Source organism: Eleutherodactylus coqui, chromosome 10 (assembly GCF_035609145.1).
Source record: "Eleutherodactylus coqui strain aEleCoq1 chromosome 10, aEleCoq1.hap1, whole genome shotgun sequence".
NCBI classification, from domain to species: Eukaryota; Metazoa; Chordata; class Amphibia; order Anura; family Eleutherodactylidae; genus Eleutherodactylus; species Eleutherodactylus coqui.
This window is the reverse complement of record NC_089846.1, coordinates 22766959-22788146: the sequence shown is the minus strand read 5'-3', so window position 1 is coordinate 22788146 and position 21188 is coordinate 22766959. Positions and strand designations below refer to the sequence as shown.

At 43.7% G+C, this 21188-nt stretch overlaps 1 protein-coding gene across 1 annotated transcript in view; it reads right to left on the bottom strand.

Moving 5' to 3' along the window:
• ITIH6 (inter-alpha-trypsin inhibitor heavy chain family member 6) overlaps positions 1-20931 on the bottom strand; it is a 76873-nt gene extending 55942 nt beyond the window's left edge. Inside the window, exons 1-2 of the mRNA XM_066580555.1 lie at positions 20737-20931; positions 15089-15124 (exon numbers count right to left, since the gene is read on the bottom strand). Coding sequence (XP_066436652.1) covers positions 15089-15124; positions 20737-20880 — 180 coding nt within the window. The 5' untranslated portion in view covers positions 20881-20931. The remainder of the gene's footprint in view (positions 1-15088; positions 15125-20736) is intronic.
• Between the last annotated feature and the right edge of the window lie 257 nt (positions 20932-21188).

Genomic DNA, 21188 nt, shown 5'->3' with positions numbered 1-21188 from the left:
TTACCTTGTAGGACCTCTACACCCGGATGACGTGGGTGACTCTCTTCTAGGCCCGCCGGCATGGGTTTAGCATCGTTGGAGGTGGAGGAGTGGAGGAACTGCACCTTCAGCCTTTCAGGGGTCTTGACTTTCTCTGACCGGCATGTTACTCTTTTTTCTGGAGGACACTCTCCGTAGGACTGTGACTGCCCAACCGCAACAAAAACTGGAAAACACTCCCTCTCCCCTCCATCTGCTGCTCTCTGCACACTCCACAAACTTCTCAATGGCTGTATGTCTTTCAAAGCAGGAAACTTTGGTTGGAGGAAAACCTTTTGGCACTGTGGTGGTGCCTGTCAGTCATCTTGGTGGCAGCCATCTTGGATTCAGCCCAAGAAACCTCAATGAAAAGGATGTCAAACCTGCAACCATTTTCAAGTTATGGATGATGTCATGTTGAATATTAAGAAAGTTGTTATGTTGATCTCTGAGGCATGGAAAATATTAATTGCATGTTTTTTCAGGTACCTGAAGATACCGTTGACAATCCAGGACAAAGATCATCCTGATGATCGGTAACAGAGGTTCACGTAAGGTGGCCGAAGCATTCAATCAAGAACATGCAGGAAGACAGCCAGGGAGTGCACAGTGTCAGGAAGCTGATTCAGAAGTTCAGAGAAATGGGTAGTGTCCAGGACAAACGGAGACTGGTAGTCGGAGCAGTGTTTCCGATGCCCAGGTGTCGACAGCTGTGCTAGCTGTTCACGAAGAGTCCACAGGAAAGCACCAGAAGACTGACCCTGGAGGATGGGGTGAGTCGATTTCTCCAGTTCTCAGTTTGTTATTATTTTAAATATATATTACACACATATATATAAAATTTAACCCCTTCACGACCGCCAAATTTAAATTTTTCGGTCATCAAGCCAAGTCCGTTTCATACCTGGCAGCTACCAGCTGTTTCTGACAGTCGACTGTAACTGCCAATCAGAATTAGCTCTGATCGCGGCAGTTAATTATTTAGATGCCTCGGTCAAAGTTAACCATGCGTTTAAACAGTCAGCGGGAGGGGAGGACCCTTTCTCACATCTCATTGGCACCTCTCATGACATGATCAGGGGATGGACAATGGACTAGCATGGCAATCCAAAACCTGCTGAAGGCTCCCAGGGCTGCCATGCATAGATGCCTATTAAGCCTTCATAGGCAACATTAAAAATCACTATATACTGCTGCAGCGACCGAGGTGCAGGGCACACCACTGAGGAGATGGCGGGGTAGCTGTTAGGGATATCATGGTAGCACTACCAACTCCTCCCCCTGAGGGACCTGTGTGACCCTTTATCAAAGCCCTGACAGGCCTCTCCAGGCAACCGCTGGTGTAGCGGTTACCTGAAAAAATTTAGGTAACTGAGCTTCAGACTTTGTCACGGGTGATGCCATTGTTCCTTACTCTGCGGTGAATCTAAACGTGAAAATAAAGTCCAGACACACGCGGGTAAATTGTAGAACACACGGTTGCTGGGAACGGGCAGCAACCAGAACTTTTACTTGTAACTTTTCAGTAGGTGAATTTACAGATTGGTAATTACATGCCAGTGCAGGAGACAATGGAGAAGCTCAGGGAAGAGAACACAGGATGACAACGGGTCCACAGTCCTAGTTATCTGATGGACACCGCTCCTGGAAAAGATACTCCGGAGGGAAAAGAATCACCTTTCCTCTTCCTCCATTTTTTCACGACATGTGGGTTGAAGGTACCTACAAGTGGCTAGATTTCTCTCTCTCTCATTCTTACTTTCTTTTATTCTCTCTTCCAAAACATATATATCAAGTATCGTCATGTGACGAAAGACAAACTGTTACATTTCCAGACAGAACCCAAACATTGCTCAGACATTAACCTCTTATGTGCTGCAGCTGTGCAATACACATAACTAGTAACAGGACAATTTGCACAGTACATCCACAGTGAAGACATGATATGTGAGACAAATACAAGACAGTTATGGAGGGGCCAGATACCTATACTTTGGGCCACTACACGGCAATACTAAAGTATTGCAGTATATAGTATAAGCAATCAAATGATCGCAAGTTTAAGCCCTCTGTGGGCCTGAATAAAAGTGTAAAAAAATGTTAAAAAATTTAAACAATAAAATATAATGTAAAAATATTTAATAAAAAAAACACCTTTTTCCAATTTTCTCCATCAAAAATAAAAACAACACATATTTAGTAGTGCCATGTAAGCAAAAGTCCGAACTATTAAAATATCACAATATTTATCCGGCAAGGTGAAGGTTGTTTATTAAAAAAAAAAAATTCATCTTATAAAATTTGAATAAAAAGTGATCAAAACAACCCATGTTTTCCAAAATGGTACTAATAAAAACTATAGCTCTGCCCTCAAGAAATAAGTCCTCACACAGCCCAATCAATGAATAAATAAAAAAGTTACAGGTTTCTGAATATGGCGACGGAAAACATTTAAAAGCCTTATAAATTTGGTATCATCGTAATCGTACTGACCCATAAAACAAAATGTATTTGTCGTTTTTGCTGCACTGTAAACGCTGTAAAGATTACTCCCCCTATCACCTCCAAAAATGTCGCAAATGCATTTTTAAAAATTTCCCCTCACTTAAAATTCTTACGTTTTTCCTTGAATTGGATGCTACATTAAATGGTAGAATTAAAAAATACAACTCGTCCCTTAAAAAAAAAAAGTAATCATATGGTTATGTTAATGAAAAATTTACAAAATTGATAACTCTTGGAAGGCGGGGGGGGAGGGGGGTGAAAAAAAATTAAAGTTAAACAAATGAAAAACCTCTGGTCCTGGAGGTGTTAATCATATGCTGGCCATAATCGTAGGTGCCGTGTACCTCTCTACTTTCACTAGGAAATTCCTGATCTGTCACATGAGACTATTACTGGGATATATATAAAGAAAGGTCCTTTCATAAATGTGGCCTCGGGACAGGAGATCTTCCACACAAGGTGCAGCTAGTGGGGGGACGGAAAATAGAGCAGTAGTAATAACTATATTCGTTACTGGGATACGCGGTTTAGTAGGGACTAGCAGTAGTAAGAGCGGTACACGTCACTTACTCGTACACAGTCATTTTTTTATCCTTAGGCCATATATAGTGGCGTAGCTATAGGGGATGTAGGGGATGTGGTTGCTCCCGGTCCCAGCCTAGTAGTATGAATAAAGCATTATAGTTGGGGGCCCTGTTACCGGTTTTGCATTGGGGCCCGGAAACTTTAAGTTACGCCTCTGTGTATGGGTATGGGTACAGATGGAGGGAGGAGGGGTGGGGGGGCCAGCTGAACTTTTTCAACCAGGCCCCTGAGCCTTTAGTTACACCCCTGGCCATATACACACGGCTGATAGTGAGTTGGGCTACTTTATGGGGTTCAAAGGTGAGTGAATAGGGAGGGAGTCCAGGGCGCTGTGTTTCTTTCTCACCAGGTTCCCCATTCTTGCACTGTTTCCCCATGAAGTTGGCACACAAAGTTCTCTGCACATGCCAACTTCACAGGAACACAGAACAGGAACAACGGTCGGGTGAGTGTGAAGCACAGCTCCCCGAGCTCCCCGTTCCATCTCCTTTGAGCCCTATAATGCGAAAGGTTCTCTTTGACCGCTTAACGCTACACTTATACCAGGGATTGTATGGAGGGGGATCAGGAGCCAATCCCACTCCATACAATGCAGGTGTGTAGTGGCCCGAAGTTAACAGGGCTCCTCCATAATGGTAAATGTTTGTCTTGTATCTTCTATGTTGTAAGCATTTGATGTGTATTGCGCCTCTGCAGCACTGAATGAGTTAATGTCTGGGTCATTTCTGAGAAATGTATCATGTTATATGTCATGTGACTGTGAATTATATATGTGTTTGTAAGGAATGCAAGAGAGGCAGTCTGAAGCAGTTGTCAGTTGGTGGAGTTCTGCAAGGAAAGCCACACAGACACTGTCTAGTCTGTGTGGTCCAGAATGGAAGAGGCTGAGCGATGGCCTGAAGTTTGGCCTGGGCCTCCGCTGCCCATGATGTGCCAATGCCACTACCCGCACTGAGACTGAGAGAGAAGAACGCCAGAAAAGTGAGAGGTGACCGTTAGAGAGTAAAAGAGAGGAAGAGAGTTTGCCGGGAGCAGGATCACACAGATAACTAGGACTGTGGATTGTCTGGATCACTCCGAGAAGTCCTCCCTGTCACACCATCTACTGAGAGTGTAAATTATGCTGAACTGTTATTGTTATATTGGAACTTTATTGGAGTTAAGTAAATGGAAATTACGGACCGTTCCTGGTTTGTCCAGAAAGTTATCCCTGTGCGTGGACTACTTTATTTTGACTTCAAGATTCACCACAGAGGATGAAACGGTGGCATCACGAGTGACAACAGACTTTAAGGCAACCACTAGTTACCCTTTCCCTGTGACCTCCCCCAGCAGTAACTTGGATGGGTCCTGGGCTACCCTCAGTGGAGGAGATGGTAGAGCCACTGTGACAGAAACCTTTATCTACCCTACCATCTCCTCGACTGTGGGCCCGCTCTTCAGACGCTGCAGGTGCTGGCTGTTTCTCACAGCAAACACCCGCCAGCAACAGCAGCAATCAGTGTGAGCGCTGACCATGGCTGTTAACCCTTTAAATGCCAACATCAATTTTGACAGCAGCATTTAAATGCCCAGATTAGAATTTGTAGGTCCAGAACGCCCGCCCCTCGATTAGATCGCGAGGAGCCACTTCATTGCCATGACAGCTGGGGGCCTATTGAAAGGCTGCCACTGAAAATTGCCTATTAAGCCATGCCTATCAGATTGCGGTATTATGTAAATTATACTGCAAGAGTGATCAAACGATCGCAAGTTCAAGTTCCCTTTGGGACTACAAAATGTAAAAATTAGTAAAAAAAAATGTATTATTATTTAAAAAAAAACTAATCCTTTTGCCATATTCATAATTTTAAAAAACTAAAGACAATTTTTTTTTTAATTCTGCATCCGTAAAAGTCTGGTCTATCAAAGTAACTCCTTTATCCTGAACAGTGAACATCATAGAATAAAAACACACAATGTCACAATGTATGCACTCCAAAATGCTATCAACAGAAACTATAACATGTCCCACAAAAAACAAGCCCTCACACAACTATGTCGAAAAAAGTTATGGCGGTCAGAAGATGGCGGCAGAAAATAATGTCATTATTTTTCTAAAGGTATTTTTTTTTTTTTGAAAGTGGTGCAGCAAAAAACATTATATAAACTTTGTATTGTCAGAATTATTTTGACCCATAGACTAGAGTAGAAACAAGACCTCCCAAAGATGGTGGAGTTTTTGATATATTTAACCCCTTAATGACACGGTCTATTTTGGGCTTAAGAACGCAACAATTTTTGGCGGATTTTCTTCTCCATTTTTCAAAAGCCATAACTTTTTTATTTTTCCGTCGGCACAGCCGTATAAGGGCTTGTTTTTTGCGTGGCAAACTGTAGTTTTTATCGGTGCCATTTTTGGGTACATAGACTATATTGTAAAACTTTTATTATTTTTTTTATGATAGCAGGGAGAGAAATCGCATCAATATTCTGCCATAGATTTTTTTTTTTTTTTTTACAGCGTTAATCATGCAGCATAAATGACACAATCCATTTTTTCTGCGGGTCGGTACGGTTACAACGATACCAAAATTCTTACTTTTTTTTAGGTTTTTCCACTTTTCTGCAATAAAAACTCCATGAGAGCTTATCTTTTGCGAGATGAGCTGTAGTTTTTATTGCTACTCTTTTGGGGTACATACGGCTTTTTTGATCACTTTTATTGCGTTTTTAGTGAGACAAAATGCTAAAAATTAGCATTTTGCATCATTTTTTTAGTGTTTTTTAAACGCTTTTTCCTGTGCACAGTCAAAAGCATGTGCAACTTGTTGTATGCGTCGTTACAGATGCGACAATACCAAACATGTGGGGTTTTCCTTTTTTACCTTTTTTTATGCTAATATGAGAAAAAGCATAAAAAAAGGGAGGCCGGCTCCCACTGCAAGATAGCGCAAGATCATAAGTGACCTTGCGTTATCCCCAGGACGTAAGCTTACGTCCTGTTGCGGGAAGTAAACTTATGACCTGGAACGGGTAGGGGTTAAATAGCACCATTGAAAATCCAATAGAAATGAGCGAGTATACTCGCTAAAGGCAATTGTTCGAGCGTGCATTGCCTTTAGCGAGTATCTCCCCCGCTCGAGACTGAAGGTTCGGGTGCCAGCGCGGGGGAGCGGTGAGTAGCGGCTGTCAGCAGGAGGGAGCGGGGGGGAGAGAGGGAGAGAGAGATCCCTTGTTTGTGATAACCAGTTTTTGGAGTATTAGCGTACTTGATGGTGCTCGTTACTCGAACAAGCATCAAATCGTGTTGGACCCCCGCCCCAGCTTTTGGCTCCTCCCCACTGTGACGTGCCTGTTTTGGCCCCTCCCCACCGCGACGCAGCGCATGTCATTTGAAAATTTTTGGTCTGGCAGGAAGGGGAAGGAGAAGGGGGGGAGAGGGACGGGGAGAGAGAGGGAGAGGAGGAGGGGGAGGGAGAGGGAGAGGGAGAGGGGGGAGGGAGAAGGGAGAAGGGGGAGAAGGAGAGAGGGGTAGGGGGTGAGGGAGGGGGAGGGGGAGAGGGAGGAGGAGGAGGGAGAGGGGAACCAAGGACAAAAAAAAAGCTCGTGACCCTGCGTTCCACATACAAAAATGCTCGAGTCTCCCATGGGTTTTCGTTACTCGAGTAGAGCTCTCGAATTTTACGAAAAAGCTTGACTCGAATAACGTGGACTCGAGCATTTCGGTGCTCGCTCATCTCTATTAGTATTAATTAGACCTACTTTGTCAGTTACCCTTATTTCTGTGCCCTTAAATAAACGTTGTATATTTTTGGTAACTCCGTCGTCTGCATCATGTCCTGAAGTTGCATCCCGATACCAATTCCCGCAGCACAGATCCAAATATTTAGTATTTTACAGCCATTGGATGCTTGCACCATAAGCTGCATTGAAGTTCTTAGGATACAATTATGAAAGGTTAGGTGATGCACACCTTCTAGGGGTTTATTTCTATGGGGCAGTGGGACACGTCAATGATTGGGACTTTTCTACCTTTTACCAGCGAGCTGGGACCACAAAGTTGTTGTGTAAACATCCTGCTCACCTCACATTCCTGAAATGCTTCTTTTACGAGAAGGGCACAAACATCCTTGCAGGAGAGGTACGATCAGTATGCCAGTCTGTAGTGTGTACATACAAGATGGCACGAAGAAAAGCAGCACTGATATGTCCACCATGATACATACTGAGACCCTTAGAAAAAGTATTCCTGCACTGATGTCATCACTTTAGACCATATAGCCGTAAGGACCCTGTTTCCCTGAAAATAAGACATACCCTGAAAATAAGACATAGCACGATTTTCCAGAATTTTTGAGGATGCAAAATGATTTTTCAGGCTTTTTGAGGAGGCTTGAAATATAAGCCCTACTCCAAAATTAAGCCCTGCTAACGATTATTTTAAAAAGTCAATTTAAATAGTGTCCAGGCAGCTATACATGTAAAAAAGTTAAACCTTTTTGACCAAAAATTAATATAAGACACTGTCTCATTTTCGGGAAACACAGTAGCTGTGGGCTGCATGCGCCAGCACTCAACAAGGATCCAATGACATGCATACTTCCTCTGTGCCACCAGTCCCCATACACTGTGTTGGCACATATGTGCGCATAATAAGCGCCAAGATGGGACGTGGCGCAACTTTTTTTTACGCGAGTAATACGCACGTGAATAAATTGCAGGTATGAGTGACTCAATAGAAATCTAGAAATGAATGGGCTATTAGCATCGCATGTTGTGCTTGTGAAAGTTGCATGCACGATGCGCATTGACAATACGCCCATTTGAGACCGTCCTTAATCAAAGCCGATTATGAATTCTTGGCTGAGGAAGATTGTAATCACTAGGAACGAACATGGGCTGTAATTAAGGAAAATCAAAAATCAACCTCCTTTCACGCCCTGAATTAAAATACATCAACATAGCACCCCATCCTAGGAAATCCTTATCTTCTACCCTCCTTTAATGAGCGCCATATTTGTCTGAGAGACTGTGTGGTCCCTCTGATCTTGGGTCTTCAAGCAAAACCCAACTAGCCAGTTTACCTCCAGTGTCTGTGGACAGTTAACACAACCCTTAAAGAAAGTGGATGGGGTTAACCTGGCCCTGTGTCCATTGTCTCAAAAGGCCTCATACCACTTGACATGACCACCTCTATAATATGAACACCTATGTCCCATGTATCAAACTCCAGGCCCGTGGGCCGAATCCGACCCAACTCTTCTAGATCAGAGAGTCCTGAGCTGTGCTGCGAAGACCCTCTGGCACACTGAGGACATGTTTGCGTCCTGCCGCTGTGCGCTGGGATTATGGCTGTCATCTTGGTCCTACACTGTAACATTGAGTGCTTGCAGACTCAACACTATGGTTGTTACTGCAGCCCCCGGAGCCTTGTGTCTGTGTTGGGGAACTTGTGCCCCAATTTTTCTGGACTAGAACCTTGCTCTGATATGTCTGTTCTCCCCTCTCCCCTTTTTAATATATCCTTTTAAAATACAGTCTTACAATTACAAGCGTCTCTTTTGAAAGTTTGACACCCCTGACCTATGTCCTCTCTTCCTGTACTTCAAAAACATGAGAAATACTTTGACCCTGGAAAAGACCATTATCCCAAAATAAAGAACACCCCTGAAGCAGGTGATTGCTGGTTATCTTTGGTGCGGCAGTAACAGACATAGTCAACTTTTTTAAATTTAACTAAACTTTTACTGAACTGAAACTTTCCTGATGGCTTTTTGCTCCATAGGAGGGCACAAATACTTCGAACTTTGAGTAATAATTTTAACCAAAAAATGTACGATAACCTTACGCATCAATTTCAGGTTCGAAAGGCACTTCAATCCCTCTTTATATATGTAAATGTATATAGAAAAAATCCTCCGCGCTGCAGGATCTGGGGTATATTATACATAAGGATGTCACGACTGGAGTCCAGGCAAGGAAGTCCCTAGTCCTACCCGCAACCCCTGTCCCTACCTACTTGCCCCCCTAGGCTAGGCCCTAGGGCAACAACTGGGCGACAGTCCCAAGGCTTACTAGGGATGCGGGGCAGGAGTCAGACTCACAGACAAATACAGGAAAACATACACAAAAGCAGGTCCGGCAATCCGGGTCAGCAACAGGAGAGAATGAGGTACAAGGGGTTACGCGAAGGCAAACTCAGGTCCGAAGAAAGCGAGTCAAAACAGGGAATCAAATACAGGTAACGCGGGTGTAGCTGGAGACCAAACATACGCTGGCAAGGTCAGAAAGAAACTGAGCAGTTTAAATGCTGTCAGAACTCCCACCCCAGCAGCTGATTGGGGCAGGGAGCCTGACAGCAGCAGGACCCAATCACAGGACGCCAGGAGTGAATAGACCCGGCGCCTGCTAAAGACAGGCAGAAACAGAGCAGGCGCGCTGGGGATGTAATGGCAACGCGGACGGCACCTGCCATGTCCCCAGCAACCCGGCTACCTAGGAGCCCACCCCCCGAGCACGGGAGCGCGCCACCGGAGCCGGCGTTCAGTATTACGGCAGCCAGGGGAGGTCAAAAAGACCGGGGCTCCCCTGCGCCGCAGCCCATGTGATAGGACCGGCGGTGCGGGGACGGAGACCCTGAAAGCTGCCGGTCCTGACAAGGAGACCCGATGGTCCGAGGTAGTATTTCAACCGTTTATTCAAGTTATGCTACGCGTTTCGCGATTCTCCTCTACATCTGTCACATGGGACGCAACGTGCGTTTCAATTGCAAACACGTATGCATAAGACGCTGCATGCGTTACCAGGTTACATACTTGAGTCAATGCAATGCTCAAAGCCCATAGCGGTAATACAGATAGGGGTATATGACAGGTATTACTAGATTAAACGCTCACGATTAGGAGTCAGACATCGGGGCATCTACCAGAAATGTCCTTTATACCGGGCAGGTTAACCCCTTGTTTCATCATGAAGGACAGCAGGTAGATCGGAGCGTTCTAGAAAGACGTTCTTGTGCGGTTACCATATTTAAAAAATGTGAAAATATATCACAGGGTGTATATAAACAATACCAATTTCATAGGGTCCGTGTGGCTCATAGCCTTACTGTAGCTACATATAATATAATAAATATATATGGAAGTCATTCATAGTACTACATACTCCATTTCAGAAGATCCAAGGCACACACTAACAATGCGGCCTCAGTGCTCTGTAGGTGCCATCTGCACACCATACAAATCATACCTCTTATATATACATAATTTTAAAGCTCCACCTACTCGCGGACTCGGCGCACCCGGGGTGCATGAGGTACATTACATACAGCCACACTAAATGCGGTACATCATTTCCATAATACAGCTGCTCTATTGCACGTAGCTCCTTTATGAAGTGCCCTGCCATACTGGTACATACACAGCATTAATCTCGCATTACTAGTATACCATATTAACTTATTGCATACACAAACCTCACAGTCCACTAACCCCCACATAATCAGTACACATATCACCTAGTCACATACGTCCATAATAGTCCAACAAGTGTGAGCACACTTCTACATTGGAGACCAGTCTCGCATGTCTGCCAGCTTTTGTTGTTCAGAGTGCATTTTGCCATCACCTACTTCAAACTGTAGTGCAATGCAAGGAATGGCAAGGATATGGAGGAGCAAAGATATTAGCATCGCTACAAAGATCTGAATACTAAATGCAATCCTGATACCGATCTCCATATATGCATGCAAAAGTTGGACACTCAAGAAGGAAAATCGATGCTTTCGAACTCTGGTGCTGGAGAGGAATGCTGCGTAGAGATGAGCGAGCCTAATCGTCAAGGGACAATACTCGAGCGAGTATTGTCCTTTTCGAGTACCTGCCTGCTCATCAGAAAAGATTCGGGTGCCGGCAAGGGTGAGCGGTGGGCTGCGGGAGTGAGCAGGGGGGAGCAGGGCGAGGGATAGAGATCTCCCCCATACCCCCGTTCCCTTCTGCTCTCCCCCGCTCGAGTATTGTCCCTTAACGAGTATGCTCGCTCATCTCTAATGCTGCGTATACCATGGTCGGCAATGGTCACCAACAAGATGGTCCTAGAGCGTGTTGTAGATATGACAAAGATACTGTTTCATACTTATATATACTGCATATACTTGTGTCTGCCTCTTAATAAAGCAGAAGAGCTCCATTGCCGTATGATACTAGCTGGTGTCATGTGTCAGTGATTTGTGTGCACATAAACTTCTCACAATTTGGACCAGACGATTAAACAGTAAATGGAATCCCTTCGTGGCTTCTCCTGCTAAAAAGCACATCAAACCAAAAATATTGTTAGAGGGCAAAATCACCAAACAGCGGCTTTCATACTTTCGACGTATTATGCGAGCCAACAACATTGATGCTTGGCACAGTTAGTGCATCATGAAGAAGAGGACACCATAGAACATGCTAGGTGGATGCAATCAAGGCGGATACAAACCTGTACAAGGAAGAACTGAAAGAAGCGGTCAAGCAGAGGAAAGAATGGAGAACGATGATCCATAAAGTGACCAAAAGTTGGCCTCGACTGAACGGATAACCATCTCTGCTTTAGGACCAATTCCCTTCGGGAAGGGAGCCTCCTTCTCCTTCCACATGGTCTGTATTTTTTTTTACTCTGGTCATCATGCCCTTTCCCCATTTGGCCTGTGCTGCTCCCCAACATGGGGACAGCGCTCCAATAACAGTTCTCAGTTGGCCGTTGCCACGTCTTCTGCGGCATCTGCTAGGCCTAACATGAGAGATGCTGGAGCAGTACAAAATACTGCTGCTATTACCCAAACTCCTCTCTGCTCAGTTCTCACTGGAGGTGTGTCTCAGACTGCTCGTCTCTGCTTGCATTGACGCAGATCAGAAGCCTATATACCTGGCGCTTATGGTGCAAAAGTTTCCCGGGCTTAGGAGACAGGGTGGGGCTTTGCGCGTGAGAATAAACTTTTGTGTGAACAATCGTTTGCCCAAGTGAACATATCTTCTTCCATGCCTCCGCATGACACCCTCACAACCTCTTGTTCTGGTGCCCCTTCATCTCAGTAATAATAATCAGTCAATTCTCAGTCATTGTTACAAGGCTTGTATAAAGAGTCTAACTTTGGCTTCAAGGAATGCTGCCTTCCAATAGGTGGCACTGTGGAGGTATTATTCCATCTCCCTTATTTACATATTACCCAGAGGAGCATGATGGCCTTTTGAGTGTCCTCACTCACCGTCTAGGTGCTCTCCCTAAGGAGAAAAGATAGCGTTTCTGACCCCAGTAATAATCAGGAGACGCAAAAGTTGGACCTAATTGATAGGTCATAAAAGTAAAATCTGGGTTGTTGTGGAACAACCCCTTTGAACTCAAGAAATGTAAAACTCAATGAGAATTTCAGGAGGTTTAGGTTGCCTCTGTTCATTTTTGGGTGACCACAGTTTGAGTACATGTCAAGAAATTGTCACAGGAAGTTCTATTTGGTATACAACAAACTGCCACTTCATAATGCACAGGAATGCTTTAACTCCCTCCCACACAAGCAAGAGGAAGCAAGGAAAGGAAATGTCATGTAACTTCAGGATGAGTGCATGCAAGAAAAGTGCAAGTTCAAGAAAACTTTAAGGGTTAACTTTAAACTAAAACAAGCGCACCTGAGTTGGGATACTCAGAGTTGTAGTCATATGAAGTTCAACAATAACAGTCATAACTAGATTCTGGGGCCTGAGGGGCTCAACTGCAGCGGTTCCGTCATTAGCCGAGGGACCTGCTGCTGTTTTTCAACACTTGAACTGTATCTCCATCTCTGACATCATATTCTGCGGACTACGCCAGAAAATGTTGTGGGTGATGGTGTCACCATGCAGATTCAGGATACGATACAGCAGAAGGAGTTACAAAAACATTAAATATTTGTTTAGGAGCAGAGTAATGCACGTGAATAACATTATAGAGCTAAGTAAGTCATTAATTTTTACCATAGATTTACCTAATGCTAGCTACGGCTAACAAAAATCCTAGGTTTGGTAATACTTTTATGCAGAATCAAAAACAATTCAGGGAAAATGGAAGACAAAGATCAATTTTGCAAACCAGAAAAACGAACCACATAGTGTCACACACAGCTTCTCTCAAAAGGCTTCTTCTCATGAAGAGGCAATAACAATAAACTCCAGTATCAATGTCTCTGAGTTTGTAGGCTCAGCTCTTATCCGTTTTAATTCTGTTAGTCCACTTGTGAGTATTTCCAGGCCAGAAATTAGTGTTCGAAGGCTTACTAATGTGTCTGTCTCTATTTGCAGCAGGCCTGCTGGCTCACTATTTTGTCCCTAGTGGTCTGCACACTTGATGGCTTTACTAAGGCCAGCCTCACTTACAAGGCATGGCCAATGAACTCCTAGATGTCCTTTATGATTTTGGCCCGTTGCTCCACAGCGCAATCCCACATTCTCTCTGCCCTTCACGCAGTTCCTCCCTGTGGATCCCAGCGTTTGTTCAGCCAGCACAACAGCTGATCCTTGAACAGTCCCTCTCACAGCCCTTGTGCTCCCTATAGACTGTGGCATATGGCATATGCAGCACCTTTGATCACTACTCTCATACTGTGCTTTTTCTGGAGCAGCAAGTAATTCCTTTTATGCCTTAGGTGTCAACCAATCAGTTGCTCAACAGCATTGTGCCAGAGTCTGGTGCAGATTTTGGTGCATGCAATGGTTTGATGTAATTTTGGGTGTTTTTCACTGTCTATTATCATAGCAACCTTGTTAACCCTTTTAGGGGAGCCTGTTACACAACAGTCCCTCTACCACACTAGAGGACACCATTATTATAAATGGCACATGGTAAATGGGGCCCTGTTACAGATTCTACATACGGGTTCAGTAGTTTCATGTTATATCTCTGGAGATTCTGTAGGGATACAACATATCTGTTATGGTCGCTTGCCGTGGCTGGCGGCTTCCCTTATCTTCTCCCACCTGTTGCGGTAATCAGCCTCCCGCCCCTTTACCCTCTTCTTCCTGTGATGAAGGGTACATTGCCAACATTCTTCTTCCTGCAGGGCAATGTACCCGGTCACTAGTGAGATAGTGTTCACTGCCTAGCAGAGAATGACGAATCCTAGGCAGCTTGCTTTAGCACGACAGCACATGCGTGATGTCTCGCTGCTAGTGTTTCATATACTATATGAAACACTAGCGGTGAGATATCGTGCATGTGTGCTAAAGTAGGCTGCCGAGGATTCAGCATTCCCTGCTAGGCAGTGAACGCTACGACACTTGTAGTATTCCCTGCCCTGCAGGAAGTGAGCTGCAGCTAATGGACTCTCCAAAGCAGGAAGAAGAGGATTGGGCCGGCTGGAGGTGACGTGGCCCAGGGAACTGGAGGAGCCAGGGGAAGATGGGTGAGAAGATGTGGTAAGAAGACTGCCGGGGCAGGTATAGGTAAGTATTATTTTTTTTTTTCTAATGACAAAACCCCTTTAATGCACCCTCCCCCCTGGGGGTGCATGAATAAATTTTAATTGGATCTGCAAAGGTTCTGTTAGGTGGATGATTCCTGATTTTAACCATTGCATGTTTACCCAGCTTTCCCAACTTCTGCCTGTCCTGACCTTGGTTTGTACCTAGACCCCTATTTACTTGATTGCCGCCTCGCTTGACACACTGCCTGTTTCTTTATTTATGCATGAGCTCTGTCTCTCCTGACCTTGGCCTGTGATTTCGACTACCTCTCTGCCTGTCCCTCCTATGATATTTCTGACATGTCTTTGTCATCTGCCACTGTACCGAGACGACTCTTGGGGTAACAGCCTAAGACCAGAAACCTTTAAAAGAGGTATAAGGGTGAAAACCAGAGGATGCCTAAAACCAAATGAGTCAATGGCATAGGGCATCCATACCCACAGTGTTTCCTCAATAGATCTTAGAATATCAGTGTAAGTGATTTATACATTTATTGAAGCTGTCTTCTCCTTTTTTTTCTTTCTTACCTCAGTCTTGGTCGCACGGATCTGACGCTTGAATCTCTATACAAAAATAAAAAAGCAACATTTTTACAATTTTTTTTTTAACATTTCCTACCATTAATATTGACATTACATTATCACTTTCAAGGAATGACATTCCTTTATGTCATTTTTTTATATATGGACAGAAGTGACAGCTGAGTTGGCTTATTTGTGCCCATTTTCTGCCGTAGTGTGTACCCATAGAAAACAATTACAGACTAGAAACCCGTCTAATTCCATCACTTATAACAAAGCCCCTTGAGGCCGGCTAAGGAGCTGTTACTGGTAAACACAAGCTTACAAAGCTTGGGATTGTGCCAGGAAATCATTTGCAATACTCAAGAGATACAGAAGAAACTCTCATTACAAGCTCCTGCGCAGGAAAAGCCACCCTAAATAGCTTTGTAAAAATAGCATTTTTCTTATTTTTTACAAAAGTTTTGCAAACTTTTTTCAAACTTTCAAACATAGTTTATTTTAAACAAAAAGAATATAGCCAGAAATAAGTAAAATTAAGGGGAAGTTCTTTGCAATGTTATAGTATATAGTGATGTCACTGCTCCGTTTAGCAATTGATTCCTTAAGGGTGATGTACCATCGCTCTGAGTATGTTAAAGTGGTTGTCCGGTTATTAATAGTAATTTAGCGGTGGTCCATTGCACAAAACTCCCTCCAATCAGCTATTTGCTTGGCCAGTGCACTCATGTACTGAGCTGATTTCTGCAGGAAGGAGATAATTACGTTTTTACTGTAGTGGCCAGGCTTGGTATTGCAGGCCAAGTTCTCATTCATTTTATTATTGTAACCCCAATGGGTCCCTCTGATTTCACTGCCTGTTCCAAATTGGGTATTGAGAAGGTGTGCACATAGACACCTGACACTTGACACAGATTGTGTATCAAAAGCAGCGTCTGTCTAATTTATTAATAGCATCATGGTACATATATACTCCAAATGACGTAGCAATAGATACATACCCCTAAAGTCATAAGAACTCAGGATAGGCTCTAGTTTCTAATGATTAACATATGTTAATGTCTTTAGGTGTGTGTTACTAATAAAACACTTGATTTCTTAGAATTAAGAAAACATGAAACACACATTGTAGCTAGCTTTAGAAATGCAAAGGTGGGTGCAAGTAGCTTCTCTTATCAGGATTTAGGAGGCCACAAAGTGCCCTCAGACAGCATATCCTCTGGGAAAGAAGTGTGGAAGTTATGAGAAGCATTACAGTGTACAAAACTGAACAAGTTAACCATTTAGATCCTGTTAGTTACCTGTTGCTTATTATAACTGGAGGCTATATATATATATATATATATATATATATATATATATATATATATAAGCATATTGACTTGTCTATCGGCTCCCTCTGCCCTGGCGTGCCCGCTCGTATCTCTGCTGTCACTCTGCTCCCCCACCCACCCGCCCCCTGCCATCCTCCGCTCATGGTCCCGTTGTCACTGTGTCCCCCGCGCCAGGCCATGTGACGGAGCCGCGCTCCCTCACTCTCCCTTGGCGCTGTCCTCCCCTCCGTGCTTCCGGCTGCATTGTCAATGTCCTCCCTGGCCACTGCATTAATCCATATGTAGTGAGTTTTTTCTATTGGCGTCTATAATCAGCCAGAATTTCATCTTTTTACTGGAGCTTTGTGGCAGATACTCTAGAGCAGTGAGCTAGCAGGAAGGCCCGTTTCAGTCATATGACCCTTATGGCAGTATCTCCTGTATTGCCCTGAGGCCAGCCCAGCGCCTCATAAATGCCTCTAAAGTAACCTTTCTCATTGCTTTCTGGTGGCTCATTTTTCTCTTCCTCTTGCATAGTTTTTACTTCTTTTCTCTTTCTTCTGCCACCCTGCTCCTTCTCCTCTACTTCTGACTACCTGCTTCTTCTCGCCATATCCTGCCTAACCACACTTTCTCTCTTCCACCTGGCCAGCTGCTTTTTATTTTGTCTTTCTTTTGCCAACCTGCTCTTTCTATTGTCCTGCTTTGCAGCTGTTTCTTCTCTCCATTTTCATCTGCCAAACTGTTCCTTGTCTTGTCCTCCTGCCTAGCTGCTTCTTTTGTCCTATTTCTTCGCTAACCCGCCCATACTCCTGACTTCTGCTTCTCTCCTCCTTCTACCCAACTGTTCCTTCTCGCTTCCACCTGTCCAGCTGCTACTCTCATCTTTCTTCTGCTAACCTTCTCCTGCTTAACTGCTCCCTTTCTCCTCCACTTGCTAGCTGTTTTTTCTCTCTTCCTTCTTATGCCAACCTTCTCTCTCTCTACTCCTCCTTTGACCCAACTGCTACTTCTCTTTTCCAACTCTCCAGCTGCTACTTCTCTCCTTTTTCTTTTGTCAACCTGTTCCTTCTGTTGTCCTCCTGCCTAGCTGCTTCCTCTCTCCTTCTTCTATCCAACTGCTCCTTGTTGCTTCCACCTGTCTAGCCGCTTCTATCTTTCTTCTGCTAACCTTCTCCTGCCTAATTGCTCCTTCTCTCCTCCACTTGCTAGCTGTTTTTTTCCTTCTTATACCAATCTTCTCTCACTCTACTCCTAATGACTAGCTGCAGTTTCTCTCCTTTATTGATCCAACTGCTACTTTTCTCTCTTGCACCTGTACAGCTGCTGCTTCTCTCCTCTTTCTTCTGCCAACTTTCTCTTCTACTCCTGCCTAACTGCTTATTTTCTCATTTCTTCTGCTAAGCTGCTTCTTCTTTTGAAATTCTGCCTACCTGCTTCTTCTCTCTTCCACCTGCCAGCTGTTTTACCCTTCCTTCTTCTGCCAATCTCTTTCTTCTCTCCTCCTCCTGACTGCCTGTTTCTGCTAAATAGTGACTAATGTGAATCTCCCTCTTTTTTTTATAAAATATTTTGCAGCAATGTACCCTAAAACTCATTGATTAGTGAACATAAAGCTCTCTCTTCTTTACATCTAGATATTCTGGATTGTCATATTTCTTAATGGATGCTACAAATAATACTATGTGACTTAAGGAGGTTGTTTATCATTAGGTATCAACTACAGCTAAGAGTGGGTCAGGGGTACAAAATATTTGCACAAGTACCACTTTGCAGCTGGTGGCATCTGCAGATACTATTGTTAACCAGACACTATGGATGTCATAGCATTAATGACATTTGGCACTTGGTAACAGCAAAGTGATTGCCAGTTGACCCCATCATAACAACCATATCATTGTTACTTGACTGCTGTTTGGCACTTCCGAGGTAATGACAGCAATTGAAGGGGGAACAGTGGTACTTTGCTCTGAAAGTTGTGTCTGAGATATTCAACTATGCAAAAGAGTCCAAATTCACTGATCAGGTGACATTACTTTCAGATATAATTCTGGATGTGTCCATGCTCATGTAGCGTGCAGGATTCGGAGAGTGTTTATGGAGCTCTCCTGATGATGAAATGCACTCAGTATCATGTAAAGAAATATTCTAAAAAGTTGGCTTCAATGCTGGTCATTGGAGAAGATATCTCATCGTTGACTGGAAAGGGTGATAAAACTGTCCCTATTAGCTGCCGCTGTCTACCATTCCCTACAGATGAAGAAGGCAGAGCGATTGCTCTGACAAGGGCAGTCCTGCAGTTTTTCTACTCTCAAAACCCTACTAAGGGCATTATAGATGGAAGGGACTAATAGGGACAGTTTTACATTGGTGCATCTTGCTCTCTATTTTTCACATGAAGAATTTTGAACCATCCCTGCAAGTTACCTTAGTTGACATTGATTATGTGACAAATCTTCAGAACATCTCGTAAGACTGATTCCATCTATATCTTTGGAGCTTTGCAGTGTTCCTTCATCACCCATTCCAGTCAACATATTTATTAGTGATTTTATACGGAAGTCAAATACAACACAGTTTAGAAACTAGAGGCGCCAACAACATGGACAACAGCAGAAGGTGACTGGGAAATACAGAATAGATGGAAGACCCACCAGAGGGGTGGCACTGGATGGAGTCACTTGAACTCCAAAATAGCCTTTTGGAGTCAAATATGTCCAATGATAGCTGGAAATGGCTCCTAATGACTTCAACCACAAAGGGTGAACAGCCTCTTCTCACACTCTTACTCACAAGGGGGCACCATGGAAATTAAAAACATGCACACACTGGGCGCTTAAATCAGTAGCAGTATTATCCAGCTAGCAGAGTTAACCAAACTAACAGTATATTCACATATATGAGGGAGATCCTTGTAGGCAGAAAAAGCTCATCACCAGAGTCCAGAAAAACATATATATTGCCCAACGACGTGTTTTGGGGGTGCACACAAATGCCCTCTTCCTCAGGAAAGTATTTATTTATAGGGAATCTGTCAGCTTGAACCTGCTGTCCAAACTGCAAGCATCATGTTATAGAGCAGAAGGAGCTGAGCAGATTGATATGTAGTTTTATGGGAAAAAATTCTGTATAATTTGTGTTTTATTCATTTATATCTTTGCCCATTCTGGGATCAACAGTCCAGGGGGCGGTCCTATCAGTATTCTGGGATCAACAGTCCAGGGGGCGGTCCTATCAGTATTCTGGGATGAACAGTCCAGTGGGCGGTCCTATCAGTATTCTGGGATCAACAGTCCAGTGGGCGGTCCTATCAGTATTCTGGGATCAACAGTCCAGGGGGCGGTCCTATCAGTATTCTGGGATGAACAGTCCAGTGGGCGGTCCTATCAGTATTCTGGGATGAACAGTCCAGTGGGCGGTCCTATCAGTGATTGACAGCAGCCCCTGTATGTACAGTCATACACAGACAGCTGTCAATCACTAATAGCTCCTCCCATTGGACTGTTCAGCTCAGAAGGAGCAAAGATATAAATGAATAAAGTACAAGTTATATTGATTATTTCCCGATAAAACTATATATCCATCTGCTCAGCTCCTCCTGCTCTGCAACATCATGCCTGCAGTTTGGACAGCATGTGTGAGCTGACAGACTCCCTTTAATAAATATTTGTTAATATATATTTATGTACATTCCTGACGAAGGGGGCATTTATGTGGACCCCGAAACATGTTGAAACTTTACTTTGGAGTAAACTCTCATTTGGCTTCTGGTCACTTTTGGCCATATTTATAAGTTTCCCGGACTCTGGGGTGAGCCCTTTTCTGCCTACAAGGCTCTCCCTCATATATGTGAGTTAACTTAATTCCATTAATTTGACTAATTCTGCTAGCTGGCTAATACTCCTTCTGATTTGAGCGCTCAGTGTGTGTATGTTTTTGCTTTATACAAAAGTGGTATCATTATAATAACATTCCTTCCTCTATATGAAAATGTCTCAACAGCCAGAGGTGTCGGGGGGGACATGGAACTGTATATGGTTGGACTTATACAACTCTGCCTAGACAGACTTCTACATGAAAAGTCTATGCTTAACATATTTGAATGGGTATCTAGACTGTCAATGCTTTGCAGATCAAATGTTATCAAATATTACTATAAAAACCCAAAGTACTAAATATTACTCTAAAAATACTCTAAAAAAAGTACTCTAAAAATTAAGAAAAACATTTCCCATCTAATTGCAGTTGCACTCTTATGTATTCTTTTCCCACCAGAAGGTATATATCACACTGCTATGTGGAAGTAAACACATTATGCCAAGGAATACCAGGTTGACTTACCTCCAGGTAGGGACTTGTTAGGCTCTTCTGATCAGTGAAGGACAGGTCCATTAGGAACAGGAGCACCATCAGTAGAACGTAGGTTCCTGATAAGTTCCCCATAGCTGACACTATAAGGTTGTTGGTGACAGATCTAAGGAGCATCAGTAGGAAGACTCTGCTCTTTGAATTTACTCCGTACGGATGGACTTTCCTTTGCACTTTTAAACCTAGAGCATTTTTTCTTTTGGGTGTTAAGGTCTATAAAAGATGCATTCATTCCTTTACAAGCCATGATTGTCCAGATGAGTTAGACTCGGGACGCTTAATTGGAGACAGGCCAACTTCTTCCAAACCTCCCCCTGCACTAAATGAAACCAAAATATTTGGAAGTTCAGCCCAGTTTCTGAAGTGTGTCAATAGCTCTTTAAATGAAGTCGAATGCAGCTCGGGACATCAAAGTGTCAGAGAGA